The 11,630-nt window shown below is 51.2% G+C and overlaps 1 protein-coding gene and 1 pseudogene across 3 annotated transcripts in view; one reads left to right on the top strand and one right to left on the bottom strand.

Moving 5' to 3' along the window:
• Nucleotides 1-274: 274 nt before the first annotated feature.
• On the bottom strand, nucleotides 275-10,113 carry LOC135283902 (fibrinogen-like protein 1-like protein; annotated as a pseudogene).
• The window catches only part of BAZ1B (bromodomain adjacent to zinc finger domain 1B), a 44,460-nt gene continuing 42,818 nt past the window's right edge, over nucleotides 9,989-11,630 (top strand). For 2 of the 3 annotated variants that reach the window (XM_064394934.1, XM_064394935.1), the window contains exon 1: nucleotides 9,990-10,224. In XM_064394934.1, the coding sequence (XP_064251004.1) occupies nucleotides 10,112-10,224 (113 nt within the window). In that variant the 5' untranslated portion in view covers nucleotides 9,990-10,111. Of the gene's footprint in view, nucleotides 10,225-11,630 lie in introns of all 3 variants that reach the window. The other variant, XM_064394933.1, reaches the window with a different exon arrangement.

Here is an 11,630-nt window from a genome sequence, read left to right as displayed (position 1 = left end):
TGGAGGCAATTTTAGTACATAAATACCATGGAGGCTGGAAGCTGGAAAGGGTGGCATCTGCTGAAGGGTTCTGCCCCCAAAGATGAGGATGTATCATAGAATCATGAGGGTTGGAAAAGCCCTCTACATCAAGTCCACTGTTCTACCAGCACGGACTCTGGGAAGTCATGGCCCTGGCTCAGGGAAAAGTTGAGCTGCAGCAGTAGAAACCCTCTAATGCATTACCTCTTTGAGAACTTCAAAGGTTTGAAATAGACTTCCACAATTCAGGCAGTTCTTTGAATACCAATTTATTTGACTAATTAACATGTATTAAGCCTTACATGCAGGAGGTTCAGAGTGGGAAGTTGCCTGTGCACTTTAGTATCTTGAGCAAGGTCTTCAGTAAAAATTAGGTAGTTTTCCTGAAACTAAGGATGTAAATTAACTGACAAAGCCACAGAAGTCTACTAGGTTGACCATTTCACATGCTGTATAAAGCGCACTACCGATCTGGAAACTTCTAGTTTCCAAGAGACTGTTTGTTATTAATGTAATTAAAATTATCTGACTTTGAACTAGAGGACACAGGCACAGATGAGAAGTAGAGAAAATCTACAGGAGGAAGAAAAAATTGAAAATGCCTTATTTTATTCAGTAGCTACATATGACCAACCTCTGCAAAGACCCCATGGCACACCCAGTTTGGTTTTGCTTTGTTCCAATTCTTTGGAGAGTCAGAATTAGCCACAGGTTGGACAGAAAGGAAATGAAAATACAACTAGCAGTAAGTGGTGGGTTTGATGAGGATGGCCGAGGCTCTGCAGTTCCCCAGGCACCAGCTGCCCCATATCATGGCCCCTTTGAAGTTCAGACACACAGAGTAACATGCCGAGTACCACCACCCCAGAGCTGGTGGCACAGTTCCCACTAGAAGTGTCCTGATCTCGATCTTTAGCAGAGAACTTCATGTTGTTGTGCATGGTGGTCATGCCCTTGGAGGCCATGGCATCTTCCGCTGTCCCTGAGTGTGCTCCCAGCCTCAGCTGGTAGCCCTGGAACTCATCATCCAGGCTGAACACGTTGTAGTCTGCAAACTTCATGTTATTTGAAGCATCCCAGATGACAAACCTGACCTGGTAGATCTTCTGCCTGGTGATCTGGTAGATGTACTCAGTGCCCAGCCAGTACTCGGTGTGCACATTCCCAAAGCCATGTTCGTAGGTGCTCCAGGACTCGTCCCAGCTGACTAGTGTATCTCTGTGGTTCCTCTGGATGACAGTTCAGCCTCCATCCTCCCTGTTCATCTCACAGTAGACCATGGTGGTTTGTTGTCCTGTGGGCTGGATGATGTAGATGCCACTGGGGCTGCTAGCAGGGAGCTCACTGCAGTCCTTGGCCAACCTGGGGCATGAGAGAACATTGGAGGACCAATGCAAAACATCCCAGTCTGCTGTCCCTGCAACACTGGCTTCCACTGCATCCCTGGGGTTAAGAAGGAAACCTCATTCCCTTAGCATTAGACCCTGTGGATGGCTGTGAAAGCCCAGGGACATCCTGTGACTGAGAAGGGACATCTGTGGACTTGTGGCAGCAGAGTAATGGTAGCAAAATAATGGCAGTAGAGTCTTCTGAGATCATAGAATCCCAGAATAGGTTGGCTTGGAAGTGACCTTAAAGCCCATCTTGTTCCATCCCCCTTTTGCCATGGCCAGGGACACCTTCCACTAAACCAGGTTGCTCCAAGTCCCATCCAACCTGGACTTGGACACTTCCAGGGATGGGGTAGTCACAGCTTCTTTGGGCAACCTGTGCCAGGTCCTCACCACCCTCATTGTCTGACATTTCTTCCCCATTTCCAACCTCACCCAACCCTCATTCAGTGGCCTTCAAGTTTGAAGGAGTACTTGGAGTTCTGAGGAAGCGCTGGGCTGGCTGATCCCCATGCTGATTGCCAACCCACCACCACTGTGCCTTCATTCCCTACACCCCTTCCTGTTCCCTGGGGGATGTGGGTCCTTACTGCTGTGGTCCTGTGCCTGCTGAAGGTCAGCTGCCTGGTTCCACCAGATGATCCCTCCAGCTTCGTCTGCATCAGGAAAACAAGGAGTGAGAGGAGCAACCCTGTGCCACAGCACAGAGGTAAGTCCACCCCCCACAGGATATTATTTCCAGCACTGAGTTTTTGTAGGGCATTTCAATGATGCCACTTGGCTCAATTTTCTTCCTGTGCGGTAGCTTTAGTTGTAAAGACTTCAAAGACATCAGAGATTAGGAATGGGAATGCTGCAGCCATTAAGCAGCTGCTTATTTGCTCCTCTCAGCAAGGTACAGACAGCATATTCAAGTAGAACCACAGACTAATGAATGGTTTCAGTTGGAAGGGACCTTTAAAAGACTACCTAGCCCAACCCCCCTGCTATAAGCAGGGACACTTTCCACTTGAACAAGTTGCTTAGGGTAGTAGTAATGAATAGAAGGATGTACAGAGAGAGAAGGATCGAGAAGGAAATCACACCATGGGTGCTCTCAGACTAAGATCAAACAGATGGAAGGTGTTGCTGTGAACCTGCTTTTCCTGTGACGAAGGATTCGTGTGTTTGTTCAATCCATAAAGAGATCCAGAAACCTTCAGAGTGTGAGGGAGCTTACAACTATGAGAGAACGATGCTCTGCGTCAGAGAAATCCCAGCACCCATCTCAGTAAGACTGTTTCCCTGACAGCCTCTGGAATTGTGACCTCCATCAGTGGTGTGATGAAGTTTTGGGACTGTTTAGCCACGTGCAAGCTTCAGAAAGCATTTTGGTTAGTCACTTATACAAAGTCTCTCTGAAGTTTCAGGGCTGTGAATGAACTATACAAATATATATGGAAAGAGAATACATAAAGGAAGAGAAACAATCTGTCTAGAAAAAGCTGCCACATACAACATGGTCAGTAACAAAGAATGCTGAATTACCAAATCTGGTGAAGTTTGGTTAAGATATTAAATTAGAATAAGATTTGATCGGGATCCTTTTATTTCTACAAGACTATTTTCCACACCTCCCTTTCTGTACAGAGAAGAGGGATCCTGATATTTGGATGAGCAGGGCCACCAAGAAGGTGAAGAACAGAGGACTGCAGTGATGAGCAGCTGGAGAAAGAAGATACACAGTGAATTCGGGAATGTAAATCCTCTGGAGGAGAAATGATGTGTTGGGTTGCGGGCATTGCTGGTACCTAAAGATACTCAGAAGCTACTGCAGGAAGGATAAACACAGCACAGGCACCTAGGACCTTGAAAAAAAAGGCTGGGATGCCCAGCTGCACACAGAATTAATCCCATCCCACCCCACCCCACCCCACCCCACCCCATCCCATCCCATCCCATTCCATCCCATCCCATCCCATCCCATCCCATCCCATCCCATCCCATCCCATCCCATCCCATCCCATCCCATCCCATCCCACACTCACCCATGCTGTCTCTGTTAGGACCCTGTGGAGTGGGAAGCTGAGTAGGTCTGGTCTTGTGGCAGCATGGCCAACCCTGATTTTATATAGGGCTCATTGGTGAGGTGAAGTGGCTGATCAAATAGCAGTACTCATCCATTCCTGGAAATTAATGGTCTGTTTGTCCTCTGCAGGTACCTGTGCTCATACACCATCTGTTATGTGTCTGTGGTAAGGGCTCCCAGCTGCTGGAACAGGATTCCACAAAACCAAGAAAAGCTTCTGATAACACCTACCACACCATGGCTCCTAGGGCCAGCCAGCAGGTCAGTGCAGAGGACCTGCTGGTGCTGCCCAAGCACTGGATGAAAATGGGGACAGAAAGCAGCAGGGAAGAAAGAAAATATTCCAGCCTGGTGCTGAGGATTTACCAAAATACCCTGCACAGCTGAGACCCAACAGTTGCAGCTGCTGCCTGATGCACTGGCCACGAGAGAATGGAGATGCTCTCTGAGAAAGCACTCCGGCTGGGGTGATGCCTACCCACACACAATGGGGGAGAGCAGGTCAGCAGAGCCCTCCTGAGCTTGTTTCTCCCCCTCAAGACATATGGAATAAGGGTGGGGAGTGTAGGGAAAGCGGCACTGTATGACTATAAGGTTTTTGCTCAGAGCTGCCACAAAGCATCCAGGAGTCAGGGACCACCCCTGGGAAAGATTGTTGACCTTGGCCCCAGCCTTTGCTGACGGCAGGAACAAGGCATCTCTGCCTGCAGCCCAGCTCTGTTTGTCAGCAAGGTGAAGTAGTCAATCCAAACAGCAGAACTCACCCGTTCCTGGAACTTTATGGTTTGCTTGTCTCCTTCCACAGACACCTCTTCTCATGTGCCAGCTACTGTGCTTCAGTGATAAGAGTTCTCAGCTGCTGGTGTTCACACTGAATTCCACAAAATCGACAAAAGCTACTGATAAGGATTTTCCCCAGGGTTGTTAATACTTATAACCCTGTAGAGAAAGTCTGTCACCTGGTCATGCCAGAAATCTTTGTTAGACATTCACCAGGTCTGTTCACCTTAACCTGGTGCATCACTTGAGGGCATACTGTGCTCCAACATTTCACATGGGATTCCACACACACTGAGCAGCAAAAGGGCCTCATCTGCAGCCCTGACCCTTGCTTCCAGTGCCATATGTAACCAGGGACTGTAGCATTTCTTAGACACATTTCTGGCAGCCCATTGTCAAAACAGATGAGAAGAGTCTCCCCAGCCCTTCCAGCAGCACTGCCCATGCCACACAGGAGCAGGGCTGGCTCTCTGCACCCACTTGGGCACCAAGTGCAGCCCCAAAGACAAGCTGTGCCTGACATCCCAACCTGTGGGCACTGGAGTAGCCCTGGCTGCTGTTAGCTGTCAGTGACATCCTCATCCTACAGCTATAAGGGAGGTCCCTGCAGCTGGGACCCCATAGTGAGCCCCTCCAGCACTGTGGACTCTTGAAGTAGAAGTGTCAGGGCCTAGTAGAAGTGATGGCCTTGGAAGTGCGAGCCCATCCAGGGTATCTGGAGGTCACAAGGGAAGCTGAATTACGGAAGGAGGGAGAAGAAGGGACTGAGCCTCCCCCAGACAGAGACTTGCACTTGTCCCCTGCTCCTCCCCTGCCCTCACTGTAGGACCTGCTGCCCAGGGAACCATCACCTCCCAGCACAAAGAGCGTACTGGAGCCAGATGGACACCCAGTGCTGGTGACACACAGGGGTACAAACTGTTCCACCAGGACCACAGCAGGAGCTGGAGGTCAGACGGCAGGTCAGGGGGGAGAACCTGCTAGTGCCACCCAAGCACTGGATGAAAATGAGGACTCATCCTCAGGACATACAGGATGAGTGTTGTGGAAGGGGCACTGTATAACACATCCTGCCAGAGAGCTCAGAGTTGCCACAGAGCACCTAGGCATCAGGGATAGCCCCTGGGAAAGATGGCTGAGCTCAGCCCCAGCCTTTGCTGATGGACAGCACAAGGCACTTGTGTCTGCAGCCCAGCTCTGGAGCCGGTCTGGGAAGCTCTGCAGGGAAGGGGCTGAGACAGATCCAGCTGTCACAGAGGTGTCATGTCATGCTGAGAGTTGGGGACTTTTGACAAATCACTTCCATACATGTTATTCTCTTTGATCTCCAGATGACACTAATCTTCCTTTCAGTTCATGCTCTGGCCCTTCTGTTTGCCTATCCCCCTCCTTCAGCTGCTTTACTGACCTACAGCAGTTGGTACATCTCCAAGATTTTAATTCCTGGGCAGGTCCAATGAATTACAGGTGATAAATGCTCTGCAGCTGGGAGATTTGGATTACTTTATTTTCCTAAAGAATAAAATCTTGAGGCCTCTTTGTGTCATCTTGAGCAAAGACAAGACTGGTGATGGGCACACAATGATTCATGCTGTGATATAATGTGCTCACACAGAGGAGGTGCATACAGGGACAGACTTAGCAGTGAAGGGACAGGGCCCAGCATGGACCTGGGTACAGCAGGACCGGTCAGTAGCACAGCAGTGATGGATGAGTCCTGCTCCTCTTTCTCATGGCTCCTTCCCTTACCAGGACTTGCTTGACCCCTGTGTCACCTCTCCCACCACTCACCAGCTCCTCACTCCTCTGGGTCACCAGCTCAGTCTCGCTCTCTAAACACGCACATACCAGACTTGAAAATCTGCTTTTGTTTCTGAAGAGAGAAAATCTGAGAACATCCCCAGGGACACAGCTTCACCTCCTACCTGTATTCAACTCATCCACTTGGTTCCATCAGCATTTAAAAGGTTATTTCAAGTGAGTCCAAATGCTTTTATTTCCTCTATGTCCACTGCTGGTGAAAGCAAGGGAAGATAGGGACTGAGGGGAAGGGCAAGAGCAGTTAAGGCCTATGAGGAGCAGGGAGTCCAGTGGTGATTTCCATCATGTGCTCCATGCCAGAATGCTAAAGGCACCAGCCTTGGCTGAGAAGAGGCAGCCAGTATTAAGGCTTCATGACAGTGGGCTCTATCCTCACAAGGATGCTTTCATCTGGCTGTGAATTAAAGCCTTCACACCTGGAAGTGCTGCAGCTGCATGGACCTTACGTGTCCAGGTCCTCTATGGTGATAACTACTTGACAGTGACACCAACCCACTGCTGGGGTTTGTGCCATCAATACACACCCAGGAATGCTTGCCTGCTCAGCAGAGACTGTTCTCACAGCTCATCCCCCCCAGCTTTGGTATCTCCCAGAACAGGACAGATCACCAGACCATGCAAATGTGGCCACTTCCCTCCTCAACAGAGCCAAACAGGCATCCCATGATGGGATTTTCCTCCTCAGGTAACCTCTGGTGTGTCTGGAGAACAGCTGCACACACTGTCCAAATGGAGGCGTGTTGCCATGATATTTTAGTGAAAAATCCTCTGCTGGGATTTTTCCTGTCCTGAGGAGCTGAGAGCCTCAGGAAAGAAATGTAAACAATAACTGTCTGCTGCTGTGGAATGCCACAGGTGCATCTTCCATCGGTTCATGTGGATTGTTTTCAATCAGTGACCAATCACAGCCACGTGTGCCAAGGCTGTGAGCAGTCACAGGATTTTTGTTATTCATTCCTATTCTATTCTTGTCTTTCTAGCCTTCTGATCTCTTCTCTCTGTTCTTTTTAGTATAGTTGTAATGTAGTATTTTAGTATAATATATAACATAATAAATCAGTCTTCTGATGAAAATGGAGTCAAGCCTCGTGTCCTCACACAAGGGGTTCTTGCCGAAGCAAGAGAGGAATGCCATCTTCTGGGCACTGGGAGACAGTATACAACAGCCTTGGAAAACCATCCTGGAGTAACTCAGAGTTCCTGAGGCTAAGAAGCTGCTGCGACGAGGAGCTACTGCACATGAAAGGAAACCCAACCTTTGTGCACCTCAGCAAGCAGCTTCAGGGTCAATGAACAGCTCTCTGGTCAGTGCATGTTTAACCTGTGCCAGGAATTACATATAATTTCCCAGCCTGAAAAATGACTGGGAGACACCAGACCTTTACCAGTCCTGTAGCAGCACTGGAGGGTTGCCATGCCTCAGATCCCAATAGTTTGCTATGGAGGAACAGGCACATGGCTCCACAGTGGATGTGCAGGGACAGGCAGCTCACCCTCCCATCCCTCCCTGTGGTCCAGCCTCCCTCAGCTCCCTGCCCTGCCTCCGGTTCCCCTGAGGCTGCTCCCTGCCCAAGGACTAGCCCTGTGCCTGCTACCCCCACCCCTGCATGCTGCCATTCCACACGATCTGACCCCTGATGTGTCCCCACTCTAGTGTCTGAGCTAGAGTGGCCATATTCACTCAACACCACCTCTCAGCTGAGCATGTTCTTCCCAGGTCTGCTCCACATCTGCTCCCCATTCTCCCTTGGTTCATTACACTCTAGTTTTCCTTCTCCTCCCTACTTTGCCCTGCAGCCCAGAGAGGCAGACATACACCACGTAGAATTTCAGCTCAGGTACTCTAATTTCTGACAAAATAACACGGAATGAAGCCAAGCTCCATGTGAAGTACCACAAGAACCTGTTTTACTGGCTGTGACCTGACTGCTTTCAAGCAACTCTCACAGCCCCTTATAAGGGTAATGAGAATCCTCAACAACCATTTTTACACTCACTGATGGATTTATGGCAATACATATCTGTTCTGGTACTAAACAGAGTCGTAGAATCATGGGATGCAATAGGTTAGAAGGGACCTTAAAGATCATCTTGTTCCATCCAAATAATGTACAGGGACACTTTCACTAGACCAGGTTGCTCCAAGCCCTGTCCAGCCTGGCCTTGGACACTTCTACAGATGGGGCATAACTTCACTGGGAACCTGTTCCATTGCAGAATACTACTACAGAACCAACAACAATAATGTAAGAGTGAACACTTATGTTACAGCATTACCTTTCTTTCCTGCCTGTTTACAATGCTGTGGAAAATACACTGGATTTCTGATTCCAGCAGACGCTTGCTCTGTGTTCCAGTATGCAACTGCTGTGTTCCAGGGATACAGCCCAAACTTCTTCCGAGAATTACACAACATGTCAAATCAGTGTGCAACCAGGGAAGTTAAATGATTTTAATACTTCACCAGCAGAAATGATGGGATCCTCATTCCTATAAAGCAGTCTAGTAAACTAATAATAATGCGATTATTACATCTACAATCTGGAGAATACTGTGTGAGATCCAGTTACTCTCCTGTCTTCTAGGGAAATTAATTATACCATTAATTCTGTTGCTCCAGAGCAGAACTGGTCCCAGTTCATACATCCCCTTGGGCCAAGTCACCCAGCATAAACAATCCTTTACATGCAGGGGGTAATCTGAGTGTCCATCTGCCTGACACAGTGCATGGTTAGACTGGCTATTGGGAAAAAACTCTCCCTGTGAGAATGGTGAGGCCCTGGCACAGATTGCCCAGAGAAGCTGTGGCTGCCCTATCCTTGGAAGTGTCCAAGGCAAGGCTGAACAGGGCTTGGAGCATCTTGGTCTAGTGGAAGGGATCCCTGCCCACAGCAGGGGTTGGAACAAGATGATCTTTAAGGTCCCTTCCAACCCAAGCCATTCTGGGATTCTGTGATTCTAAGCAGTTTTCCAGGACTGCTGCTTCTCATTCTGAAGCAGCCACAAGGTTGTGTAAAGCAGACCTAGTCCTCAGTGCCCTGAACAGCACAAACCCAGGATCCCTAGAGTGTATTTGCACATTAAACACAAATCTGATTTCCAATCCCTGGGAAAGAACTATGAGATCACAGCTTCTGCTTTGACTGCTTTAGGCAGGCAGTGCTCGAGCTGCTGCCCCTCCCGTCCCCAGTAAATGTTTATGCCACAAGATCCCCCCCATACACTTCCCATAAAGAAAAAATAAAACCATAAACCCACAAAACCCAACCCACAACTCTCGAATTTGTCTTTCCTCCATTCTCAGGAGCAGCACCTACGGGGTGGCCGGGCCTCCCTCCTCAGTGTCCCAACAGCCCCCAGGCCGCAGCTCCTGCCTCTTCTTCAACCTCACCCGCCCCGGAGGCCGTCCCGCCGGAGCCGCCGCTCCGCTTCCGCAGAGAGCCGGCACCGAGGGACGCTGAGGGGCCGCTGAGGGGACGCCGAGGGGCCGCTGAGGGGACGCACCGGCGGGCCCGGCCCGGGGCTTCCTGCGCCCGCCACACAAACCCCACAATGCCCCGCGCCAGACGCGGAGGACAAAGCCCGGCGCGCGGCCCCGTGGGGGTACCCGGATGGGCGCGAGGAGGGGCGGTGGCCGGAACGCCCTCTGATTGGTGGCCACGGGGCTGGAGGAGGCCGAGTGCCCTATGATTGGTAGCCGCGCAGCGGTGGGGGGGAGGGCGAATAACGGGGGGCTACAAAATGGAGCCGTGCGCTGCGCCGCCACTTACATAACGCGACCTCTCACCCCGTCCTGCCGGCGGGGCGGGGCGAGGCGGCAGGATCGACCGGCCGTACGGCCAATCCGCAGCTGGCGGGGCAGGCGCCTAGCCAATAGACTGTCGGCACCACGGCGCGGGGGTGGGCGTTGCGGGGCGGGGCGGCAGGGTCGGGGCGCGCGCGCGGGGCCGGTCCCGCCGCCCGCCGTGAGGGGGAGCGGAATCTCCCGCCATTTTTCAACCGTCCCGCTCGGGCCCCGCTGGGTCCCACCATGGCGCCGCTACTCGGCCGCAAGCCGTTTCCGCTGGCTAAGCCATTGCCGCCGGGGGAGCCGGGCGAGCTGTTCGTCATCCCCCACACGCAGGAGGCCTTCCGCACCCGCGAGTATCCGCCACACCGGGGCGCGGGGGAGCCGGGGCGGGTCCCGGGGCCGTGGAGCCGAACAAAGCGGTGGTGGGGTCGTGCGGGGAGCGGGACCGTGAGGAGAGCGTGCCGGGCGCTGCCCTGGGCTCGGCGGGGTCGTTGTTCCCTGAGGAGTTCCGGAGCCTGTTCCAGGCGGGCAGGGGAAGTGCGACCGCGCACACTCCACGGGGCTGGTGCGCGGGGACCGGGGACCGTCAGAGCTGGCTATGAGAGCAATTCATGCATTCCTGCAGCGGGTGCGGACATTGAGGTCTCGCGGGCCAGGAGCAGGCTGGCACTGGAGGCTTCCTTAGTCCTTAATTTCTAGACAATTAAACAGCGGCAGGAGCTCTCGCTGTGTACATCCCAGGCTTTCATTCTGAGCATATCTCTTCCTGGGCTGCTTTTGCATAAAAACCAATTTTTAATTTTTTTTTCCCCTGCGTGTGACAGCCTTTGATCGCCGGAAGTGGCCGTAGGCCAGGCTGGTGACTGACAGAGCCGCGCGGCAGCAGAGTTACTGTCCCCCTTGTCCGCAGCAGGGCTGAAGGGGCAGGACCTCGGCGCTGTGACGTGCTGACTTGCTGCTTCAGAAGGCTGGGTTGGTGTTTGTGTTATAAAAATCAGGATCTGAGTTGAGAACTAATGAAGGACTCTTAAGTGAGAGGGAATGCATGGATATAAGGAGGAGGTATGGGCAGTGTGGAAGACAAAGGGCCTCCAGAATTTCCATAGCCCCTGTGTTAAGGAGTGTCTTGTTTCTGCAGTGAACAGAACAGGTAGAGGAAGCCCCTAAGAAGGATTAGGTGGCCTTTGAAGAGGAAATGCATGTCAGGAGTGCAGGTAGGCATTGTTAATGCACTTAGCCCAGTAAAACAGGATTAGGTGGAATGTTGGAGGCTTGCTTTTTAACTGTGTTTCAAATTAAAACATGCAGTCTGTGATGCCTACCTGCTCTTTTGGTATGTGCAAACTGAAAGTAGCTCAGTCATCCACCTGACCAGGCAGTTCTTTCTGTTTCCCTGTGAGGAGTGATCAGTGATCAAAAAGACTAGTTTAAGCCTATATACTACTTTTATAAAAGAAGACATGGCTTTAAGGGCCATCTGCCTTGTCGGAACAGCATAGGGAAGTTCTGGGTCTCCTTCTGAGAGCACCATTTTGTTGGGTGGCTCTTACGGATCTAGCAAGTAGGTGGAGGACATGTTTCTGCAAACACTGGGGTGGTATTAAAATTAAGGGGGGAAAAAGATAGTTTCACATTCTGAGAGGGGAGGAGGGTGTTAGCTGTAGGATTAGAAGGAAAGACGAAACCAAGGTAAGCACTGAGGTTCTGGAGAGTTGCTCTTTTCTTGGAGGAAGTATTTCATCCGGTGCTGTGGGAGGCA

This window comes from Passer domesticus, chromosome 19 (assembly GCF_036417665.1).
Source record: "Passer domesticus isolate bPasDom1 chromosome 19, bPasDom1.hap1, whole genome shotgun sequence".
In the NCBI taxonomy this organism is placed as follows: Eukaryota; Metazoa; Chordata; class Aves; order Passeriformes; family Passeridae; genus Passer; species Passer domesticus.
This window is presented reverse-complemented; position numbering and strand designations above follow the sequence as displayed.